Genomic DNA, 23,389 nt, shown 5'->3' on the forward strand with positions numbered 1-23,389 from the left:
GTCCTTTCTCCCAGGGATTACCCGAGTCGGCCGTTCAGTGCGCATGCCCGTAGATACGCCGGTTTGCACAGGTGAGCTAACCCAGGTAATCTGGAGTCATTGCAGGGTGACCTCCAGGGGGTCGTCACTACATTCCCCCATTGTTTGAAGAAGGACGCCATGCTGCATGGGAAAAGACCCTACCCACCGACATTCAAACTCTAAATGTTCTCAGTGGGCCCTGAGCCTGGATTTGCTCAGGAGGTTTCAGACCCATAACAATGTGCAGGAAAAGAACAGAAATTAAGGAAACATAAAATAAAACACAAAGTATTCCCTAAACAAACTTAAAGTCTTCTGGGGTGGCACTGAGCTCTTAGGCTCAGAAGAGATCTAGGCCGTTTTTCCGGGTGAGCTCTAAGACTCGCCTGGCTTCCCAGCCTAGAACTCGGGCCACCGATTTTGCTGTCTCCCACAGCAGATGAGGAGCACCCACTCGCTGGCCTGAGGGGGGAAAATAGGGCCCATCAGACTCGATGAGGATTCTTCGGTCATTGACCCCTGCGAGATGTTTACAGGCTGCTCGTTGTACCATGGTGAACCTACCAGCTTCTATGGTGAAACTGAAGTAAGTTCCCGGGTACTGGTGCAAGAACTTATCCACCACCTTTGATGAAGAGGAAAACGCATGCAAGATCAACTTCTGATCTCGGGGGATATGCGTGAGACGCAGGAGGTAAAGTGCCCTGAAGTAGCATTCTTCTGCCACCTCGTCCCCGTGCATCCCCCTCACATGGAGGCAGATAAGGCAATGTCGAGAGAAGGAATAACACTGCTTGAGAACTCGCTCAAGCAACTCATCCTGCCGAACCCAGTCGGTGTTGGGTAAGGTGTGGTCGAGCCCAATCTCACCGAGCACTCTGACATGAGATGAGCTTGTCAGAGTGACCAGCCTGCTTAACTGGGCGGGAGAGAGTTCCTTCTTAGGGTGAATTCCAACGCCTACCTCGAATCCCCTGTTTCTTTTACACATCTAGATGTGTATAAGAGACAGATATTTTTGCCAATGAGGCAACCTTTTTTTAAGTATTTGTATAAGTCAGCTGAGCTAATTATTCAAATCATTCCCTGAGCTTTTGCCAGGAGCTGCTGGTACCTGAATTTTAGGCTTAATTAAAGTTGGGGGGGGGGGGGTGGCCTTATTTATACCCAAGAGACTATGGTGGAATAAAATGCAAGACGACCTTAATTAATAAGAAAACAAATAATAACTGTATCCATGGATAACTTGATCAGTTGCTATAGTAACAAAAAATAACTAAAGTTGCTATCGAAACATACTCGTCTTGTATTTGGTTGTTGGGAAATTGTCCTGACTCTTGAGACGGCGTACAGCTTCTCGTATATGCTTAGCTTGAAGGGGCCCTGATTCACCCCACTCCTCTAGAGCATCTAAACCTGAAGGAAGGGATAAGAAGACAATTCATGTAACTTAAAAAATTCAGTGCAATAATGATATTACTATTATAATCATCATCATCAGTATTAATATTATTAGCCTACCCAAAGGAGGGAAGCTCCCGGGGGAGGCTCCGGTTTTCCCCGGTTCATCTTCACAGGAAAATATAGATTCATCTTTTTAGTCTCAGCAAATGCAAAGACATGATGTTCACGTGGATTCTAGGATACAGTTTGGCCAAATCTACGTATGCAGAGAATGTAGGACGGTCATGCATGAGTGATTCCGTTCTTGGCTCTTTTTGAGGTTACTTTTACAAACCAACAAGGGAGCTTCAATTCGAGATAGGCTCCTTCTCGAGGTTTTACAGTATATAATAATAATAATAATAATAATAATAATAATAATAATAATAATAAGTAAGAAATATAATATATCAACAAACCTTGCTCCACTATTTCACCAACATAAACTTTGGCAATGCCTGCCATTGCTATGACAACATTCTGTGACACTGTTCCACCAGTAATAGACTGCATTATCTGGAATAAACATTCAAACAGTATAATTAAAATATAATTTTTGTAAGTCATTCAAAAATGACTTCAGACACTACCAAAATAAATTAAAATGATTATACAATTATTATTTCAAATCTGACATCTTTTAATAATCTAATTTTTTTTTATTACAACAAACTTCTTGGATCAATCATATACAGACATTATTAGATTAACTTAAATGATAATTATATGAATGAAAATGTGTTAATATTAAATTGAAGAATGGTGATCATACCCTTTTTACTGCTGCCCTTGGAAAAGCTGCCCTGCGGAACATCTCGTAACGGTTTAACTGCTCTTCAGAAAAAGCTTCAACTAAAACTCTGGAAAAATTTAATAAAATCAGGCAATAATTAATTATATACATTCCATCCTTACCTTACTTTACTTATAATATTAGATAAATTTTGAGTTACAGTCAGTAAAATATTACTTTGAAAAGTAATAGAGTCCTCAAGTCTTATTCTAGTATTATGTCTCTCTCTATGAAGTGTAATTTTCAGATCAGCTTTAGATAGGTATTATCAAAATTAAAGTAAGTTAAAAATAAAATGTTCTCAACTAATATGAAATACTCTTTAATCATGGAGGTATAACTTGAGCACACGTTGCACACTAGCACTGCAGCAAAACACATTGATTGGACGAAAGTGCTGAAGTTACCAGCGATGTCCAATTAGCGATTCTGAGATTCTCTCCCTAGCTAAAATAGAGCAGTAAAGGTATACATAAAATAAGCCTATGCTGGTCCTACTTACTGCATTTTTTCTCTTTCTTCTTGGGCCTGATCCTCCTTACTTTTCTGCGACTCCTCATCAGCAACACTTCCTAACCTTTCCAATTTAGCTAGGCCTAACTCTTTAACACCTCCACTTTTATCGGCATCGTCTCCTTGAGATCCACGTCCTGCTAGGCCTTTAATGGGCGAGCTCGTTTCACCATCACCAGACGCTTCTTCGGCGGATTTGACAACTTCGTGGTCCTTGGCTTTTGATCTTCCCGGGCTAGCTTTCTTGTTGTCCCCACTGGGTTTAGGCCTAGGGCTCTCTGACTTGGGTTCATCATCAGGAGACGATATTGAATCATGTTTTCTCTTTATTCCTCTTTCGTTTACCCGCCAGTCCTCCATATTCACCCTTTTCTATAGGTATTATGTACTATTTTTCAAATATTTTTATATGGTTTGATGATTGAGAAACATCACTTACCCCTTTTTTTCTCCTTTCTCTTATTTTGTTTTGACACCCGCCCTCACATGTCAAGTTTTTTTCCGTTTAACCTGTAGAGGGCGTTTCATGACCTGTAACCTTTTTAACGCATGCATGTTTTAGGCCTAGCCTAAAAGTTTTCCTACTTTTTGTACAAAAAGTCAAATTGATATGAGTTTACCAGCTTTTATAAGTCTCCCTGTTAATGAGCAGGTAAGTGTTAAATATTATCCAAATATACAACTAAAGCAGATATGCCTACCTATCCTTCTTGGTGTTGTTGCATTCCATATGTTTTCACCCGGTCCCGGGGCGCCGAGAGCGGTAGCCTACCCCGAGAGCCGGGTGATCATGTGTTGATGTAGGGCAGGCTAGGCCTAGCTAATAATTTCACTGTTCCCTGGTTATGCTACGTTTCTTACTACGACTCGAGTATTAAGGGAACACATCATTACCAAAATTCATAATATCTATATCATGTTTTTTAAAGTTGATGGAATTGAAAATAATTTTTTGATAAATTATTTAAGATCCTTAGTTTTTAGGGCACATAGAAAAAATTATTAGATTATCAATCATCTTTTTAAAAAAAATGATATAGGCGGTCGTTTTTTTGGTTTTTTTTAATTGGAGCTATAGAATATTACTTTTTTTTTTATAGATGAGGGAGGGACTGTTTTTATTTAGCAAGAATATTGTATAATTTATAAACACTGGTTAAATTTTATTGTTTTTTTTTAAAGAAAATGTATTTTCAGTCACAAAATTGCATTTTTTTTTTTATGCTGTGCACTGAATGACGTCACGCATGTGTCGGTCATTTCTATTGGCTAATCATGACGTAATATCATTTACCGTACCTTTAGCAATCAGAAGTTCCGATACGGTACCGTATCTCTAGCCACGGCGTTGAAATAAATGATGCGGGAAAAAAAAAATTTTTTTCATTCCCGCATCAATATTTCCCAAATTTTTGACGCAGACATGAGTGATAATGCAACATCTTTTTTAGCATTTTAAAAGTTTTTTAGCATTGTTTTTACCTTCCTTAACATAAATGCTAATTGGTCCAGCAAATCTTGCTTTTTAAATGATCTTGTCTGTTTAACCCTTTCACTGCGTGTACCCGGTAATACCGGGTATAAACACATATTGTTGAATTGCGCGTACCCGGTACTACCGGGTATGTAGAAAAAATATTGTTAAAAATCAGGAAGAGGTTCTGCGCCCTCTATAGTTTTTTTTATGAACTATAATTAACCTTTTATCGGAAAAAAGTGTTTTCGAGTGGTTAGGCGCAAAATGGCGGGTGCATGGCCTCAAAACAGACGGTACAATGTCGACGAAGCTATGGACCAGATCTTTGCAGATACGGATAGTGAAGATAACTTTGAACTGGATGATTCTTGCATTTCTTTTCCCCCAGTCGACTATGATAGTGACGACAGTGATTCTAAGGACGAAAACAATGATTCTCTCAACTTGGGAGGCCTTGCACAGGGTCAAGGTGGCAATGCCTTGTCCGCAGATTTCCTTTCCACATTTCACACAATAGAACAGGCTAATTTTTATAGTTCTAAAATGAAGTAACCGTATGATGTTTGCAACGATGCATTTATATTTACTACCTGGATTATATAAAGCACAAATAAAAACATATGGCAAAAAGTGATTTTCTGCAAAATTTTATATTTTCACAATTTTGAAGAAAAACTTTGATTATTTGCGGTTTTGGAATAAAACGATCAAACTAACTCATTTTTTTTTGTTTTTATCCACCTTGTGTGTCTGCATCATTATAAATTAAAAAAAAAAACATTCCATAAAAATTTCATTGGGAAAAATTGGGTTTTTTATCAAAATTTGAGAAAAAACAGAAATTCAAAATGGCGACTTTGATTTCACATGACAACCTAATTATGCAAAATACCAAATATCAATATTCCTCGCGTAGGCCAACCTATTGCTCGCCCCAACACACAAAAAGAATTTCGAAATAACCTCTTTTAGTATTTTTTTTGAATTATTTTAAAAATTAACTTTTTTCGTTAAAAAAAGTCCCAGCACAGGGGGTGCATATACCTACAGCAGTGAAAGGGTTAATGTTTGTAATTATTTTGTATTGAATGCACCACAGAGCTGTGATTAGGTGCCACTGTTACAAAAGTGCAGCTTCAATAAAAAATTAAAATTATTAATCTAACAATTATTTTGATGTGCTCTTATGAGATTTTTTTTTTGCTTTATTGAAACTAAATTCCAAAAAGTAAAGAATAGGAAGAGAACAAAATCCTAAAAAGCCATGGAAGTTGCCATCGTCGCCATGGAAGTGTGCCCACTCGCTACAATATTTTTACTACAAAAAAATATGCACATGCCTACAAGACATTATATCAAACAATAATTATTGAGTAGACAATTAATGATAATGGATACAATATTATTATTTTTCAGTTGAGTGAATTATGTGTATATTTAAATACTAAAGGTGCTAAACTTGATGAAGAGGTCTCACCAACAAATACACCGGAGCAGCTTGTAAACGTTATCCAAGAGATTGATAAAATATGGAAAGAGTCTGATGACAATGGTACAGTAATGTTATTCTGGGGGTGTATGACTGCTTCGGCAGCTAACAAGTTTGGGCCGCGATGTATGAATTTGGATTTTGTATTTTGTATGTTTTCAGTGAATTTGATTCACTGAAGGACTATTGAATATTCTAACAATTATAATTTTAATATAATAAATATTTTTAAAAGTGATAAATAGACTGGGAAAGGATAAACAAAATGTTTATATTAATATGTCAATTTGCAAATTCTGTTTGTAAATTTTATGTATATTAATAATTAGACAAACAAAAATTGCTTAATTTCCCAAATTTCTTGATGTTAAATATGTCGCGTCCAAATTCATTCTGGGAACAGCAGTTTTTCTGTTTACTATTAAAAAAATCTCATTAGAATCGGCAGAAATCTTTCCAACTGTTTAAACTGCTTCCCCTTTAATGATAAAATGTTGTTACATAGGTGTTAGTATAATTTAAATAAGTTTTTTCATTATAGGTTTAGGCATTTTTAAGCAAGGCAAATTGCATTTCTGTTGACAAGATGTTGCAAATCAATGTACAATTAAATGCAATTTGGAAAAGCTAATTGATTGATTTCATAACTAAGAAATAACAGGGAAAAATGTAATATATTTTGTGTAATTTTTTATAGCCAGGCTCAGGAGAAATAATCTTTTTAATATGTTGTACAACTGATTTTTCTAAGACACTTGGGGGTGGGGATGATGTTGGTGTTTGACAAAAACCCGTGAACAGTTAATAACATACTATATCTAAAAACTGTGGAAAAAAATGTTATCTTTGAAATGTTTGGTTTTTAATTTTCTCTTCAGATGTGGAGTATGTGTTCAACAGTCTGTTCTCATTGGTGTTATATGAACCACCAGAAGTGCTTAAAACCCTGGTAGAGCTGCTTACTGAGAAGCTGGTGAAGGGTAACGGTGAGAGGTCGGCCACACGACTGAGGATGTAAGCTTGAAATTGTTGTCTCTGGAGACCTTTCCGAAATGTCCATTAAACTTAACAACTGGCCAATCAAAACAAGCGAGAAATACATACCTGTCTAACAAGCATATGTGTTGTCTCATGTTTATGTACTTTTTGTGGGACCTTGGCAACAGTATCCATGGGCGTGGCTTAGCAAAATGGTCCATTTTTTTATACTTTATTTGGAACTTGGTGCCATTATTTTTAAGGAAATAAGTAATGAATTTTGAATTACTGTTCTGACATTTTGCCAAATGAACATTTAATTCACTTATTTTCTCTTTTTTCTTTTTTTCATACTTACTTCACCACCACCATTCTTACCACCTCCATTCCCCACCCTCCTTCCCACCTCCATTCCCCCACTTCATTATATTTATAAATAATAATGCATTCTCTCTTCTGTGACAGCTGGTCTACAGTCCTCACACAATCAAATTTTTTTTGTAATGTTCTTTTATCTTTACTTTACAGACTTCACAATCTTTTCAATGGTGTTGAACCCGAGAAGAGGTTGGCTTTTGAGGTTTATTGTGGTATGCTCAAACTGGCCTGCAAAACAAAGAATTGTGATGGTTTCCCTACAGATTTAGATAGGGTGAGTATTGTAACTCTAATTTTTTTTGTTTGGTGGTAGGGCTCAGGAAGCTACAAAACATTTCAGATGGTTTAAATCAATGCCACTCTATGAGTATGGTCCCCGCTAATGATGTTAATAATCTAAAATTTTCAGAGGACTCAATTAGTTTAAATTTAGGCTAACTTACAGTCGAAAACTTTTGCATGTTAATAAAAAATATTTTGGAGATGATGGGGTGCTTAACCTTCTTTAACCCTTCACCCCTTCTCAAATCTGCCTCTGTAAATACTCACAATTGCTTCTTTATTCTTTTTTAAAATTTGACAAATTGTAATATTTTTTTCAGGTACGGAAGTGGTCAGATCTGTGGAAGCTAAACAAGGATGAAACACATCATCTTCTAAAGCTTCTGTATGATGCCTTACAAGAATGTAAACAGAGGTATGTCAAAAGCCAGTTTGTCTTTATTGTCATTGGAGAATGAATAAAAAAAAATGACGCAAAAAACTTTAAATATATGTAACTTACTTTTTAAACTGCTAAAATTTTCTTGTTACTCTTTAGCTACATTTCACTCTTGTCATTGCTGATATTAATGTATTTGCATAATTTTGTTCGTATTTAGTGAGGCCTCAAGTAAAGTGATGATAGAGCTTCTGGGAACGTACACAACAGATAACGCTTCAAAGGCAAGGGACGATGCACACAGGTGTATAGTGAACACCTTAGCTGACCCAAACATTTATCTCTTAGATCACCTGATCGCTTTACGGCCCGTAAAGTTTTTAGAGGGAGAGCTCATACATGATGTAAGTGACTGTTAAATAATGGATCTTTCCGAAGTGTCAATCAAACTTAACAACTGGCCAATCCATCCATTTTTTGTGATGGATTGACTATGCTTAAAGTATGTGCATAAAATATGTTTGTTGCAATGTGTGATGATCTTGCAGTCAAAATATTGAATTGCAGCTTCATAACATATTTTTGAATTATATTTTAATACTAATAGATTGATTCCAATTTTCTTGCAGCTTCTAACAATATTCGTGTCTGGGAAATTAAATGATTATCTGGAATTTCAAAATTCCAACAGTGATTTCATTAAATCCCTAGGTAAGTTTTTGCTGAATTTTCTCACTGAACGAAAATTATATTGTATTGTTTTTTATAGTTTATATACACATTATTTTTAATATTTTAAAGATATATTGTCTGGTAATGATATGATCTGGAATATAATTTCAGGCATTCAATTAAAATATTGATTATTAGTCATAATCCATAATTTTATTTTACTCTAAGTAAGAATTTGAGTAGAATAAAAATATTACTCAAATCAGAAAACATATGACATTGTAACAATTTAAGAATAAATAGCATAAAATAAATGTTAATATTAATATGTTATTAGTTGTAAACATCCCTTTTTCTACGATTAGTTTAAATGTTTGTTCTGTGTGACACAAATCCATTTCTCAATTTCTGTCCAAACATATGTAATACTTTAGAATTACCATCAAATGCTTAAGTTGATTATCAACAAATTTAAAAGTACTGGTATATGTTTTGCTTAATATACAATTGGGAGTTTCACTGTTGCCTGGTTGCAGGATTATCACATGAAGATAACATCACCAAAATGAGGACGTTGACCCTAATGACACTGGCAGTGGAACACAAAGACTTGACCTTTGACCTCATCGAGAAGGAGATGCAGATAAGCGAGGATGAGGTAGAAGGGTTCATTATTGATGCGGTGAGAACAAAAATGGTACGAGCCAAGATTGACCAATTACAGAAGAAGGTTGTTGTGAGGTAGGAAGAATTCTTTATCATGTGTTTATTTCATTCTAATTCATTTTTTCTAGTCACACTAGAACAACATACGCTATAAAGCTTTGTCCACAAAAAAGCTGCTGTATGCCCATATATAGTCATGATGTGCCTATATATGGTCATGATGTGATGTCGTCATGACCATATTTGAGTTGTTTGCCTATTATTTGAGCAAAGCATTGTTTTCTTTTATGAATTATGTTGTCATTTCTTTGATCAGTTGGACATCTTGCCTTGTCTTACCCTTGTCTTTAGTGCCTCACACATACTTAGTACTACCATGGAGGAAATTTCCATTTGGGTGATTCTGCACGACGAATGGGCATGTTTGGCCTTATCCAGTGTAACCATGGGGACCTTTAGTTTAGGCTTACTTTAACCGTTATTTTCTTAATGAATTTGGCATCTACAGTCAATAAATCCTTGGGGCTATTTCGTGTTTTAATTATGTTTCTGACAAAATCATTCATATGGTGCTGGTCGAAAGCCAATCACTGTAGTCAGTGCAGCGACGGTCGCAACTAGGCCTACGCGACGCTGATCGTTCATTAGATGGAAATCTGTTTTGTAAATAATTCTCAAGAAAATTGCCAAAAAATAAAGCGAGAAATTAACACTGTGTAGGTATCAATTACAAAATTAATTTTTGTTCGCTACCTGTTTATTTGGCTTTGCCCAAATTAGACCAATCAGGAATTGGCAATCTGCAAAATAACATTTGGATAGGTAAATTATTTTTTTTTTTAGATCCGACAACCTCGTCCTGGCATCAGGGGACTAGGTGAGGGACCTGGTTTCACCACTGCTTTTTGATGCACCTCGTGATGGCGTCGGATGCGAGGGGAATCCCCGCTGGCACCACCACTGCTTGGGGGTGCTGAATGGCATTCTAGCTGGCTTGGCTGCCAAAAACTCACGATCCTTGGATTTATTTAAACTAAATTTTAAAACTCATCTATTTCAATCCATCTACTGTAGTCTACTCTGGTTCCACGTACATATCTTTTTACATTTCTATTTATTACTCCACTACTTTATTCAATTCATGCTCTATGTATACTTTCAAGCCTTTGATCATTTATTGTGAAATTGGTGCATAACAAATGTTTATTATTCAATTATTTTTTCACCTCTTTCATTTTGTGTCAAATAGAAAAATCTCTTTTACGATTGATTTCAGTTTTGCTACTCATCGGACATTTGGCAAACAACAATGGATGCTACTGCGGGAACGGTTAGAACAGTGGCAGAGGAATTTGGGACAAGTAACAAATGGACTGGATTCGCTAAACACAGCTATGACGCAGGCAGCGGCGCAATGAGTCCATTAGTAACGGACGTGACATTGCTGATTATATATTTCCTGTTATCTTTATCACAAAAAAAAAACCTGAGTGTGAAGAGGAATATTTCCTTCTTATTCAACAGCAAGTGCATTCACCATTAACATGCAGCGGTGGCTCCAGTGGGGTCAGGGGGAATTCCCCTTGTTTGACAATCTTGGCCAATGTCATTGTATGTTACTTAAGGTCATCAGTCTATAAAAAATACTAATTTGTTGATCCAACTGAAGTTATTGTTATTGTAGATTCTTAAGTTTGTGGTCTAAAAGCACAATTTGTTAACATCTCATATCTCTGTTGCAAAGGGATTCACATTTTTGACCCCCCACCAGTGGATATTCCCCAGGGTCATGAACAGAGGCCCAGGCAGCCCCTTGGCTTGGACCCATGCAGACATTTGAGAATTACTAAAGCGATCACTGCTGAATATTTTGGACTTTTGTGGGTTATGCTGAATAAATACAATAAATACCCATTAAACTACTATACGCCTTAGATATTGTTTCGACAATTCTACGTAATTCTGAGGTGTTGATTGGTGGACCAGGAGCTGGTTTGACCCTTCCAAACTCCAGTCCTATCTTAGTGCACTATGGCAGTTCAGAGGTCAGAATATACACAGTGATTAAACTATAATTAGCCATACTGTACTATAATTAACTTAACTGTACTACAAAAATTACATGTTAAACAGTGAAGTAAAATGTACAATTATAAATATAATTATTATGTACCTGCCAGCGTACATGAGGTGTATTAGTATATGATTATATTATTTGAAACATGGAGAAAAATCTTGTAAGTAAACCAAAAAAAACACAGAAACCATATAAAACTATTTAAGCAATATTATATTATTTGTAATGCTACAAAAACAGCTATCCCAAAATGGGTAATCATTATTTGATCATGGAGTGGACTACATTGATCTTTAGCCAATCAGAACATAGCCAGTTCATCGTTCAATATAAGCCTGGTTATCACGAGAGCCCTAGTATCCGGATCGTGAGCTAACCGTTAAAGCTAACCGTTAGCACCTGTGTGAGAACGCCCGATTAGTTAGCGCTAACCGTTAGCGGTATCCGGATACCGCTAACGGTTAGCAAGCGCTATCGGTTAGCAAGTGATCGCGTTTCTATCGTCAACCAATCACACGTACGCTTTGTAAGCGTTTACAATTTCCAGTTTCTTATTGGCCAGTGATTCGATCATCGTATTCTTGGTATCCGGATCAGGATTTTCTCATATGGACGCACGGCAGCTAACGGTTAGCAGGATCCAGTTCCTGCTAACCGTTAGCTGCCGTGTGAGAACATGGCCATAATCTCCCTAATAAAAAATGTATCCGGGCAAGTCAAGACGTTAAATCCATTTGGTAGTAGTGTATTTAAGTGACCAAGAATTTGTTTAAGAAAATTGTAGCAACACAGACAGAAATGGTGATGTATTTGTGAGAGTTAACAACCAGGATAAATTTGATTATGTTGTGTCAGTCAAATTGAATGTTGATTAATAGAAGGCCATGTGACTGTTCCTCGATATAATGGCCTGAGCTGCTCCAAGCAACTACAACTATATATACAATAAAGATAGGGAGAAAGAAAAGGACTTTTTTTGCGTGTTTATAATGTTATTATTGTGTGTATGATGGTATTGCGTAAGAAATCACGTCTTTGCATTTATTTTGTTCTGTGTTCTGGAGATCATACAAATGTTTTCTGTGGCACATACAAGAGATAGATCCATCGCCTTCGAATTAGATTTAAATATACACTCAAGTAAAATGCATTTAAAATTATTACAGCATACATGTTTTTTAATCGATCTTAAAATCAATGTGTCCTTGAAACTTGGAAAATTTGAACAGGAATGTCCTGGAATTGTCCTGGAAATTTGCTGGTTTAAAAATGTACGAACCCAGACTCATGGTTTTTGTCGAAATCAGACGATTTTTTTTTTTTTTTCTGTTGTTTTGTTTTCTGTGGCACCTACGGGCCCTACCAATGGACGAATTAACAAAAATCGACTAGATGAAAGACAGCTTAATTTTGGGAGAAAACCCAAAGAGTCATGGTTTTTTTTTAAATTGGACGATTAACAGAAAATGGCATGATGAAAAACAGCCAAATTTTTGAAAAAAAAAAAAACAACTAGGTAAAAAATAGCTAAATTTTTGGAAAAAAGAACACTAAGGGTATAGCTTATGTTTTTTGTCGAAATTGGGAAGACTTTTCGACCATCTCATTCATGTGTTGTGTTCTGTGACACTTACGGATCTTACAAGTGTGTTCCGTGGCACCTACGGACCTTACCAATGGAAGAATCAGCAAAAAAACAAAAACAAAAAAAACACCAGAGTGAAAAATCACTCAGTTTTGGAAAAAAATAGAAAGGCTATAGCTAATGGTTATTGTAGAAATTGGACGATTTTATCTACTCTCCAATTTTTCCGCTGTATTCTGTTCAGTAGAGACTATAGATCATCATACGAATGTGTTCTGTGGTACCCAGGGACTCTACTAATGGAAGAATAAAAAAAATTACTAGATAAAAAAAAATAGCCCAATTGTGGAATAACACAAAGGGCTCATAGTTTTTGCCGAAATTGGAGATTTTTTTGACTATCTCTTTTTCCGTTATTTTGTGTTTTGCGGAGCCTACTGCAGATCATTCGATTGTGTTCAGTGGCACCTACGGACCTTAGTAATAGGAGAATCTGCAAAAAATGACTAGGTGAAAAATAACCTAAATTTAAAAATAAAAAAAACACGAAGGGTACATTATAGCTCATGGACTTTTTCGACTGTCTCAAACGCCCCTTAATTCTACTGTTATTAAATGTAATTCTACTTGAGTAAAACATTAATAGAAAGTGTTGAATGACGGCTGGAGCTGCAGTGTGATGTTAACAACCAGGAAATTTGAATTCAAGACGGGAGTCAGGCAAGGTTGCCTGCTGTCCCCATTCCTCTTTCTCCTAGTCATAGATTGGATCATGAAAACATCTACAGATCAGAGGAGAAATGGGCTCCGGTGGATCTTGTGGAAACAAATTGACGATCTGGACTTTGCAGACGATTTGGCACTCTTGTCCAATAACGGATACCAGATGCAAGATAAGACCACAACCATTGCAGATATGTCTTGTTCAGTGGGCCTCAACATTCATAAGGGAAAAACAAAAGAAGGGGAATGGTCCATTGTATCATCCCCCAATGTTTTGACTATGTATGGGATAAAATGGAGCTTTACACACTTCAAAAGACTGTCACAGAAATAATTTGCACTGTCTTATGCGCTTACAAAGATGAAAATTAGCATAATGTATTAATGTTCATAACAATATGATTTTATCTGGTACCAATCTAAGCTCAACTTTCCTTAGATGTTAGATGTGCTTGCAAAGAGAGCCACACTTCACATTGAAGGGTGTGTAAGACAGTAATGTTATGTCAATTCCGGTTGATATGGCAATATCGGTTGATGAGGAATTTATTGATTAGGCCAATAATAGCAAATTGCATCAATTTATTTTGCAAAAACCAGGTTTCCAGCTTCAGAGGGGGGGCACATCCCCTGTCCTCACAAGGGCACACATTGGCGCTAACACCAGGCGCTTAACAGGGGTCTTGGGTCAGAGTGTGTATTTATTTATTTTTTTTTTTTTAGTAATTAGGAGAAATGGGCTCCAGTGGACCTTGTGGAAACAACTTGACGACCTGGACTTTACGGACGATTTGGCACTCTTGTCCAATAACGGATACCAGATGCAAGATAAGACCTCAACCATTGCAGATATGTCTTGTTCAGTGGGCCTCAACGTCCATAAGGGAAAAGCAAAAATTATGAAAATAAATACATCCAGTACTGCATCAGTCAGTCTGCAAGGACATACGTTGGAAAAACTTGAGTCCTTTACATACCTTGGAAGTATTATCAATAAGCATGGTGGCTCAGACGCGGATGTCAGAGCAAGGATTTGAAAAGCTAGAACAACATTCCTACAACTAAAAAAACATATGGAACTCAAAGGTTTTATCACAGAAAACAAAAATAAGATTGTTGAACTCAAATGTTAAATCAATTTTACTTTATGGAGCCGAATCATGGAGAACGATTAAGAATCATCAATAAAATTCAGACATTCATCAACAACTGCCTAAGAAAAATTTTAAAAATACATTGGCCCGAGAAAATCAGTAATGTGGATTTATGGGATAGAACAAAACAACATCCAGTAAAAGACGAAATTGGCAGAAGAAAATGGTCAAGGGTTGGACACACTTTAAAAAAACCTACATCCAGCATCACCAGACAGGCTCTTACATGAAACCCGCAAGGTAAACGGAGAAGAGGACGTCCGAAAACACCTGGCGAAGAGACCTACAAGCAGCCATCAAGAGGACGGACTATACCTGGAGAGAACTGGAGGGAAAGCCAAGGAAAGAGGACTCTGGTGAGAAATCGTTGACGGCCTATACCCCTTGGGGTGAGGGGCTTAAGTAAGTAAGTCTTATAAGTAAGTAAGTTGAGAATGATATTCACATTATATCGGTTTACAGTCAAGGGGAAGTTTATTCGAGGAAAAAATATACGCCACGAGGTGTTTTCGAAAGAGGCGTTTATTCCAAATGAGGCTCTAGAAGGGGCGTTTATTCAAAGCAGAGCGTTTACACGGGTACAAATACGGGAATGTAAATGGCTTCTCCCTGATTCACATCATTTTTTCAAAAGCACAATGTTAATTAGTCTAGAAATAATTAATTATTTATTGAGCGCCCTCTATAGTTTGAAAAGTGGAAAACTTGCTGGCGGCGGTAGGCCTAGCATGCGATGTAGGATTCACGTGCTAGCAACGTATACGTTAGTGTTGAGGCATATAAGCTAGAATGATTGATGTTTGTCTTTGAAATGTTTACAAGGTTTCTGTAATAGGACAGAGAAAGGGTGAGCTTTATACGAACCTATGAATATTGCATAGTTAAGATTTGATGATGATTTTGTGAGATATTAGAATTTTAAACCAAGCGTTGATTACCGCACGTACGAACGTTGCGCGGACGCCATATTTTCTGTACGCAGTTAATTATGCGGAGCCTAGGCCTAGGCCAGTTAAACCAAGCTAAACTTTAAAATAAATAAATTTCACAATAAGACGGTGTTTGTATTATTAATATAACATTTATTCTGTATCCCTGATTTATGATAAGCAGCTACGTTGTAGAAAGCATAGATAAAAATAGGATATAGGCCTAGTGGTGTTGAAATAATGGTATACAGGCCCGAGCCAGGTCATTTCAAGAGGGGGTTCTCTGGGCGTGGGATCCAGGGGCCTGCCTAAGAAGGGCCACGGTAGGGTCGAAGCCGGAGCAGTTTTTTTTTGTTTAATGGGTCTATATAAAGTTATAAAAGCAGTTATGTTTTGAAAAAGATCTATGTAATAAAAAGGTGGTAATATAATATAATTAGAAAATATTTTCTTAGAATTGGCATGTTTAAGTCACACCGAAAAAAGAAAAAAACCCTCATCGCATAATCAACATGAATATACTGAACATATTTAATATTATAAAACAAAAAGGCTATTCTTCTTCCTCCTCTTCCTCTTCCTATACTTCTTGTTCTACTACTCTTCTTTACTCTCACTTTGTACACTGGAAATAATAGTAAACCTACTATTTTACTACATATATTCTACAAATCTACAAATATTGTCCTTACTACTGACAGGGCCAGGGCCATCGTTAAATGAAGTCAGAGCCAAAAATATAACATCATATTCAATACGTCATCTAACATCATGGGAACCTAAACTTTAATTACAATTATTTGTTATATACTAGGCCTATTCGAAATTATTATTTTAAGACTTTAACATATTAATACATACTGATTAATAATAGCTGAGATTTGATGCACATTTAAGAATTAATAATCGTTTTTAGTATATCTTACTGAATATTTATTTTCTACCAAATGAAATATGAATCATATATGAATCTTTAAAAATACAATTTATATAATATTAATCTTGTTTTTATATAGATAAATGTTCAATAAATTCTATCTTTCATAAAATAAAATAAAAAAAATGAAATTCAGTGCGTCTATATTTATTCCAATCAATGGCGTTTGTAAACGTGCACTGACGTCATCGTCGAATCTCAGGACTTTCGACGGTAAAGCTGGCATGCCTGCCTAGGTCTTAGGCCAACCAATAATAATAAACAAAATGTATTTTTTTTAATATAGGCCTATGGCGCATCATGTACATGCACTTTAACTTTTACAACAAACTAGGCCATGAGAAAATAGAATATAGATGTAAATATAACTAGAAAGTCAAAGGTAAAGATTTGAAACACTTTCGTTTTGGCATTCAGCGTTGCATTTAAATCTTTTTAATTATTTTGTAAATACACAGTAAATTAGGGCTGACTTCTTGGAGCCGAGTTGACATTGTATCGAGTTGCAGGTCAAGCAGCCCGGGCCCATTGGCTAGGGAGGGCCTTCTCTTATTAAACTCGCAGTAACTCACCAGTTTAATATTATTAATTCAGTATTTATTTTTTTCTTTTATTTTTATTTTTAAGACGTCACTTATGTGAGCCATCGTAAAGTGATGGTTTGCTGGAGTTGCGTTCAATTTAAATCTCCGAACTTCCAAAGCTGAGATATTCTATGAATGTAGGCTTGTATCAATTGCTACAATTTAAAAAACGGATGACCATATAATGAATTAGGCAGTGCTAAATTTTGATTTTTAATGCTGGGTAGGGCCTAGGCTAAGTTAAAAACAGACATTCCGTCCGAGTGGGACTCATTCAAAAATTCGAGGGGGTTCGCTAGAAAACAGGGGGGTTCACTAGAAAAGGGGGGTTCGCCCGAACCATAAAAACCCCCCCTGGCTACGGGCCTGGTATAAATGCATTATTGTACTACGAACAGTTCGATCGCATAACTTGATAGGCCTTGAGAAACGTCGCTGTTCATTTTCTTTCTTCACGCTTGAGTGAACATCAACATGAATATTAATTAGGTAGTCGAAGATAGGCTATTTACTATGTATTGGATGTATTATTTTCGATATAGACTTTTGTATTATGCATTAATTGTATTTCAGATTGGATTTATGATTCAATGAAAACTTATGTACAGTATAATGATGCGGAGAGATCAAAATTTACGGTATGGCAAGAAATATTGATAGAATCTGTATAATTATAAATAATCATAGATAATTAATAATCATTTACATACCATGATTATAACCTTTATGATGAATCGTTTAATTAAATCTGGATGCTTTTTAACATATCTAGAAAATTAATGAAGTGAACTTTATAGGCCAATTACTTTAAATGAGAATGTTTAATGAGCTGCTTTGGTAATTAGGCATAGCAAATGACATTATGTTGAATTATTGTAAGGTTTGTTTTTGTTTGCTTCTTATAGCAACGCCAAATTGTTCAAGAGAAGGAATTGAATAAAGTTCTCGTGTTTGAATACTCCGTCATCTGTACATAAAATTGCGTAAATTGCATCCAGGACGCCAACAGTTGGGCGAATTGTATTAAGGAAGCAACCAAATCATGTCTAGTCGTTCAGGTAGCACTAAGTCATCGACTGCATCAGCACTTCGACTATCTGCAGCCAAATCCGTCACTAGTTGAATACCTTCATCAGAGCACCTAACGCTTTTCAATAAGTCGTAAACATAAAAATTCCTCTTAAGCATTTCTACTGCCTTGTGGTTGCTGACACCTTTACCATCTTCGGCGGCCTGCAAGTGTTGAATTGGCACATGCGGGAGAGGATGCAGCGCCAAACAAGTGTACTCGCATCCTATACTCCACAGGTTTAGCTTGAAGATCTCCTTCTGGAAGCCACAGAAACCTTAGGAAATTCCTGTCTTTTTTGGGAACAAGCACTTGATGGAACATCGCTTCCACATCGGCCATCAATGCCACCTCATATTCTCTAAAACGCAATACACTCCCAAAAGGCTACTTGTCAAATTAGGACCTGGGAGCAGCATATCATTGAGTGCAATGCCTTGATACTTAGCGGCACAATCGAACACCACACGAATCTTCTTTTTCTTTGGGTGGTAGACGCCATGATGCGGAATATACCACGATTTTTATTTATTTTTAGACATATAACCTAAATACTAGTAAGTGATATTCAATTTAGAGACGTAGACAGTAACTTGTTTACCAATGCACTATAATTACAGTATGGTGACCCGACTATACATAACCTATATGAAATAACCATACTGTATATTGTGTCATACAGGTGTTGATCGTTATTATATTAATTTGCAGAATAATTATTGTTAGGAGTTTTATGTTAATCTAACATTGACTTAATTGTAAAATTATTGTCATGTTGCTTTATGGTTTTGTTTCAGTTCCATTAGTATTTATTAAATTGTGGTTGACACTAACTGGCGGAATTAAGCTACACACCAAGTTACGCTTTACTGAAACCAGTACAGGAGTACTGTATATAATGACTCATATGTGGAAATTCCGAAAGTCCTATCTAAACTACCCAGTAATAGGCCTATATCATGATTTGTTGGAGCGGTAGATGCAGCAGTTGTGATTATGGCTTTAACCCAAACCGAATTATGGGCTTGAGGTTGGGGGGTAAAAACAATTTGTTTGCTTGCCCTTCTTTTTTTTGAAAATGATAAATAGAGGCAGGTGCAAACATTTTTTATTTCTTTATTTTTCAATACTCATATGATGGTATAAATATAACCCACAGAGGCCTAGAACAACTGTAACTAATTTGTGGGGCATCTGGCAAAAAATAAAGGTATTTTCACTCACTTTTTTTTTAAATTTTTACAGAAGAAAGCTAAAAAACCCCTTTTTTTCCTGCTCTATTTTTTGAGTGAGTTAGGGGCGGGTGAATGAAGGCAAACACAAATTTTTTTTGGCCTTTGAATAAGTCACATGGTTACTATTTTTTTCCTTCTGTCTGTAAATTTCTCACTTTATCCATTTCCATTTCATGTGTTGTATTGCCACGTTTTTCTTGTAGATCGCCATTACCTGAAATTAATAATTCCATAAGTTTTCTTATTAACAGTTACTGTACATAGGGGGAAAAAATCATGTATAATAAATATTGAATCTTATTGCCTCAGTGTATTTCCACTGATCAAACTTGCATTATGAATTTACTTGATACAATGTTTAAAGATGTACAGTCTCATGCAAATGAAACCAAAATAATCATAAAGAATTAAAAAAATAATGATTTGCTCCTTTGAAATTAACATATCCTTTTTCAGGGAACAATACTTCTTTATGTAGGCTCAGTTCCTGGTGAATATTTTATATATTATATGTTTCTGCTGCAATCAAAAACACCCTCATGGTATTGGTTTGAAGAGCTAATTTAAATAGCCATGTTAATACTGACCTTTTCTTTAGTGATCTTTTCCTCCATTAGGCCACCAAAGAGTGTCTTCAGTAAGCCAATGTCGATGTCCGAGAACACGTATCTGGTCCGGCGACAGTTCTGTTTTAAAGTATATATTTACTCAGTTAAAACATGGTATTAAGCTACGTTCACACCAAGCCCGGATCCGCTCCGGAGCCTGGATAAAAAATCGTGAGTTACTACGTTTTTTTGAAAGCTGCGTCCACATCGCACACGGAACACGGCTGTTCGGGTTAAGTACGCGTGCGTTTGATTGGTCCGAACCAATCAAGCTTCTTGCTGATTGGTCCAAGAAAAAAAAAACGATTTCAGGATACAAATGGCTCTCAGATCCATCGGTTCATATCCGGAGTCCGGATTGGAAATCTTACGAATTTGATGTGAACGGTCCTATTTACCACTGAACCCCTTTTTCACAATTTTTTCTCTGGACTCCGGACCGGAATCCGGGCTTGATGTGAACGTAGCTTAAGTTTAGTTAAGTCTGAAATATGTATTACTGTACATGGATATACTATACTTTGAATAATTGTCCTGATTAAAGGCAGGCTTTTTGGAGATTTCATTCTAATTTAAAGTATAAATGATTAAGACAAGTACAGTATATTACAATGAATATGCATGAAACTGAAGTTTATAATGACTGAAATATTGTATCTTTATATCTATATATATTATATATAAATTTGTTAATGATCGAGTGATACTACATCTGATTGTACCAAAAGCGAGAGTTTTTAAATAACATTAATTTTCAGGAAAATAGTTTGAAAATACCAAAATTAAATATTTCTTTTGGCAGGAGGCAATATAAAAACCTTTAAATAACTGAAGATTTAAGACCTCTGACATTAGGGAGAATTGGCAACTTCACAAAAATGGTAACAATTACAAATATATAATTTTCATTTTTGACATTCTTTCCAAAATATTCTTTGATAACTCATACGAGCTGCTGAAAACTTTAGAACTCAAAAACAGTTCAATATTGTAATTCATACATAAAACAAAAAAACACGTTATATTTTCATTGCGGATTTTTTGGGCTCAGTACGGACTCCAAAAGTATGCATTTTCTTTTTGTTTTATAGCGTAACGTGTTAAAAACAAAAGTGGAAAATATGCTACTGTAGGGGATGGACTAAAAAAAAATCATGATGTAAATCATATTCATTATCATTTTTGTGAGCTTGCAAAAATTCACTGTTATCTACACAAAATTTTTTCAGTTATTACTCTACCGGCAAAGTCACAGGGGCCTCTGTGGTATCCTCCACTGTGGTTGTGGCTTCCACTTCTGAGTCGGTAATATTCTCTTCTCCACCTTCATCATGCCCTGGCACATCTGGTTCCTAGTCAAATAAAATATTGATATAAAAATAAATTGCTACTAAAACTGTTTAATTTTAAAGTGCAAACAGTACATTACTTACAGTTTATTTTATCTTTATCAATAGATGCTTGGCAACAATGGCATCTTCCTGCCGTTGGGCAGCTTTATAATACGCATTTTGCGTATTGATGGAATGATGCATATACTCCGCAATAAGCCTGCGGTTTTTTTCTTGATGATTGTGTTGCCATGACTGTAAAATAAAAAAATCATAATTACATAATACTTAAGGTTAAAAAAAATTAAATATGTTACACTGGGAGGGTTGTATGTGTTCAATGTGTAATAGACAATAGTGAAACAAATTTAATGTCTTGTTTTAGGAAAACTAAAGGATGCACTCACTTCACTTTCTTAATCCTTAAAGATAACAATAATATTAATATTTTTTTTTTCATATGTTATTTATTTCATATGTTAATCATCAATTAAATAAGAAATACAGTACAGTGTATTTATAATTCACAGACAGAAGCAATAGAATAATGTTTCTCTGCATTAATGTTATTGTCTAACTTGTCACTATAGTAACATTTTGATGATATATGTGGAAATCAAATTTTAGTACAAAATAAAATAGTGTAAATGCTCAGTTTGGCTATACTATATTCTTTATGGTTATGTTTATGACCAATTTGTTTGAGTTGCATAAAAATAAGTCTTATTAAGGTATTTGAGAGTGGAATTACTTTGTTGAGAAATGGAATATTTGCCACTTTTATAGTATCAATATTCCACTTAAATATATTTATATTGAACTACATTTCTAGTGTACTGAATCTAAATTTTAAAAATAACACGTAAATGTCTTGAAAATTTTCATTATGAAGTGCAGGTCTTACCATAGTAGCAATTTGCTTACGAAAGTGGGTGCAGTTAATTATGCCATAGTCATGTTAAGTCCTGACATGGTCTGATTTCCTGTCCACTGCTTGTTTTGAAAAATGTCTGGCTAAATGCAGCGCCGACAATTGGATGTACTTGTTTTCTATACATTCTCATTAATTCATAGAGGTCTTTCTCAAGAACCAAGATTGCTGGTCCGTGATAAGAGGTTTTGTGATTTGAAACCTAATCAAGTAAAAAAAGGATGATTCAGTAATAATAATGACTTTATTTGAAAACGGAAAACTTGATCACAAATTAAATGTGTCTTCACAAGGCCGTTTCTGAAGTACATAATAACAAAATTTAAATTACAAAAACAATTACAAGACAAACAGAAATAAAGAAGTAAAATAAACCAAAATAAAACAATTACTGTATTATCTTATGCAAGTAACTTTCAATTATTTGTTAATAGTTTTTTAAAAGTTTGAACATTTGAGGCCATTCTCATATTGAGGTTTAGGTTATTCCAGACAATGGCTCCCTGATAGGTAAAACTTCTTTTCTTATATTCTGTGCTGGGTTTGGGTACCTTAAGTATGTCCTTAGACCTGGTCATGTATGTTGTATTGCGCTCTTGAAATTTGTTTTTTAAATAAGTTGGCATTTGAGAATTTTTTATATTGTGTGCTATATATAATATATATGTAAAACCAATAAATATTAATTGTCATTTTTTTTATGATAGTTTTATATGCAATTGTACCTAAATACTCTAGCTATTAGGTGCTATAATTATTCTATAAAGTTTTAGGTAACTTTTAATTTATGTGTCATGTTAAATGTGTAAATATATCAGCTAGACCCCTTGCCGTTGCGCGGCTTTATAATATGCATTTTGTGTATTTATCGAGTGGTGCATGTACTCCGCAATAAGCCTGCGGTTTTTCTCTTGATGGTTATGTTGCCATGACTGTAAAATAAAAAAATCATAATTACATAATATTTAAGGTTAAAAAAAAATTAAATATGTTACACTGGAAGGGTTGTATACAGTATGTGTGTAAGTTCAATGAGTAATAGACAAATAGTGAAACAAATTTAGTGTCTTGTTTTAGGAAAACTAAAGGGTGTACTCGCTTCACTTTCTTAATCCTTAATGATAACAATAATATT

At 35.3% G+C, this 23,389-nt stretch overlaps 3 protein-coding genes and 2 long non-coding RNA genes across 5 annotated transcripts; 2 read left to right on the forward strand and 3 right to left on the reverse strand.

The window, feature by feature from the left end:
• Nucleotides 1-361: 361 nt before the first annotated feature.
• On the reverse strand, nucleotides 362-1,012 carry LOC117117991 (uncharacterized metal-dependent hydrolase YcfH-like). Its single transcript, XM_033262487.1, has one exon. It carries the CDS (start codon nucleotides 1,010-1,012, stop codon nucleotides 362-364), a length of 651 nt encoding a protein of 216 aa, XP_033118378.1.
• A 182-nt stretch (nucleotides 1,013-1,194) lies between these two features.
• On the reverse strand, nucleotides 1,195-3,254 carry LOC117118006 (transcription initiation factor TFIID subunit 11-like). The gene is made up of 4 exons (XM_033262502.1): nucleotides 2,760-3,254; nucleotides 2,237-2,324; nucleotides 1,884-1,980; nucleotides 1,195-1,437 (listed from the first exon to the last, which is right to left on the reverse strand). Exons 1-4 carry the CDS (start codon nucleotides 3,128-3,130, stop codon nucleotides 1,307-1,309), a joined length of 687 nt encoding a protein of 228 aa, XP_033118393.1. The 5' UTR covers nucleotides 3,131-3,254; the 3' UTR covers nucleotides 1,195-1,306.
• A 27-nt stretch (nucleotides 3,255-3,281) lies between these two features.
• Nucleotides 3,282-11,338, forward strand: LOC117118005 (eukaryotic translation initiation factor 3 subunit M-like). Its single transcript, XM_033262500.1, has 9 exons — nucleotides 3,282-3,422; nucleotides 5,664-5,799; nucleotides 6,615-6,750; nucleotides 7,243-7,366; nucleotides 7,695-7,789; nucleotides 7,974-8,157; nucleotides 8,383-8,464; nucleotides 8,962-9,166; nucleotides 10,368-11,338. Exons 1-9 carry the CDS (start codon nucleotides 3,381-3,383, stop codon nucleotides 10,507-10,509), a joined length of 1,146 nt encoding a protein of 381 aa, XP_033118391.1. The 5' UTR covers nucleotides 3,282-3,380; the 3' UTR covers nucleotides 10,510-11,338.
• A 4,027-nt stretch (nucleotides 11,339-15,365) lies between these two features.
• LOC117118010 lies at nucleotides 15,366-18,651 on the forward strand. The gene is made up of 3 exons (XR_004446986.1): nucleotides 15,366-15,477; nucleotides 17,654-17,718; nucleotides 17,986-18,651. It is a non-coding gene; the product is annotated as an uncharacterized LOC117118010 (long non-coding RNA).
• An 8-nt stretch (nucleotides 18,652-18,659) lies between these two features.
• LOC117118011 lies at nucleotides 18,660-23,046 on the reverse strand. Its single transcript, XR_004446987.1, has 3 exons — nucleotides 22,228-23,046; nucleotides 21,426-21,578; nucleotides 18,660-21,344 (listed from the first exon to the last, which is right to left on the reverse strand). It is a non-coding gene; the product is annotated as an uncharacterized LOC117118011 (long non-coding RNA).
• Nucleotides 23,047-23,389: the final 343 nt, after the last annotated feature.

The sequence above is a fragment of the Anneissia japonica genome, unplaced genomic scaffold, assembly GCF_011630105.1.
Source record: "Anneissia japonica isolate Jap-2015-1 unplaced genomic scaffold, ASM1163010v1 scaffold785_len581690_cov155, whole genome shotgun sequence".
NCBI classification, from domain to species: Eukaryota; Metazoa; Echinodermata; class Crinoidea; order Comatulida; family Comatulidae; genus Anneissia; species Anneissia japonica.

Excerpts from the sequence above, each read along its gene's own strand:
- LOC117117991 (XM_033262487.1), bottom strand. The coding sequence starts at position 1,012 with ATGTGTAAAAGAAACAGGGGATTCGAGGTAGGCGTTGGAATTCACCCT.
- LOC117118006 (XM_033262502.1), bottom strand. The coding sequence starts at position 3,130 with ATGGAGGACTGGCGGGTAAACGAAAGAGGAATAAAGAGAAAACATGAT. Across the intron at positions 2,325-2,759 it reads GAAGAAAGAGAAAAAATGCA|AGTTTTAGTTGAAGCTTTTT; the intron begins GTAAGTAGGACC and ends AAATTTTTCCAG. Across the intron at positions 1,981-2,236 it reads CAAGGGCAGCAGTAAAAAGG|ATAATGCAGTCTATTACTGG; the intron begins GTATGATCACCA and ends TGTTTATTCCAG.
- LOC117118005 (XM_033262500.1), top strand. The coding sequence starts at position 3,381 with ATGAGTTTACCAGCTTTTATAAGTCTCCCTGTTAATGAGCAG. Across the intron at positions 3,423-5,663 it reads GTCTCCCTGTTAATGAGCAG|TTGAGTGAATTATGTGTATA; the intron begins GTAAGTGTTAAA and ends ATTATTTTTCAG. Across the intron at positions 6,751-7,242 it reads TCGGCCACACGACTGAGGAT|ACTTCACAATCTTTTCAATG; the intron begins GTAAGCTTGAAA and ends TTTACTTTACAG.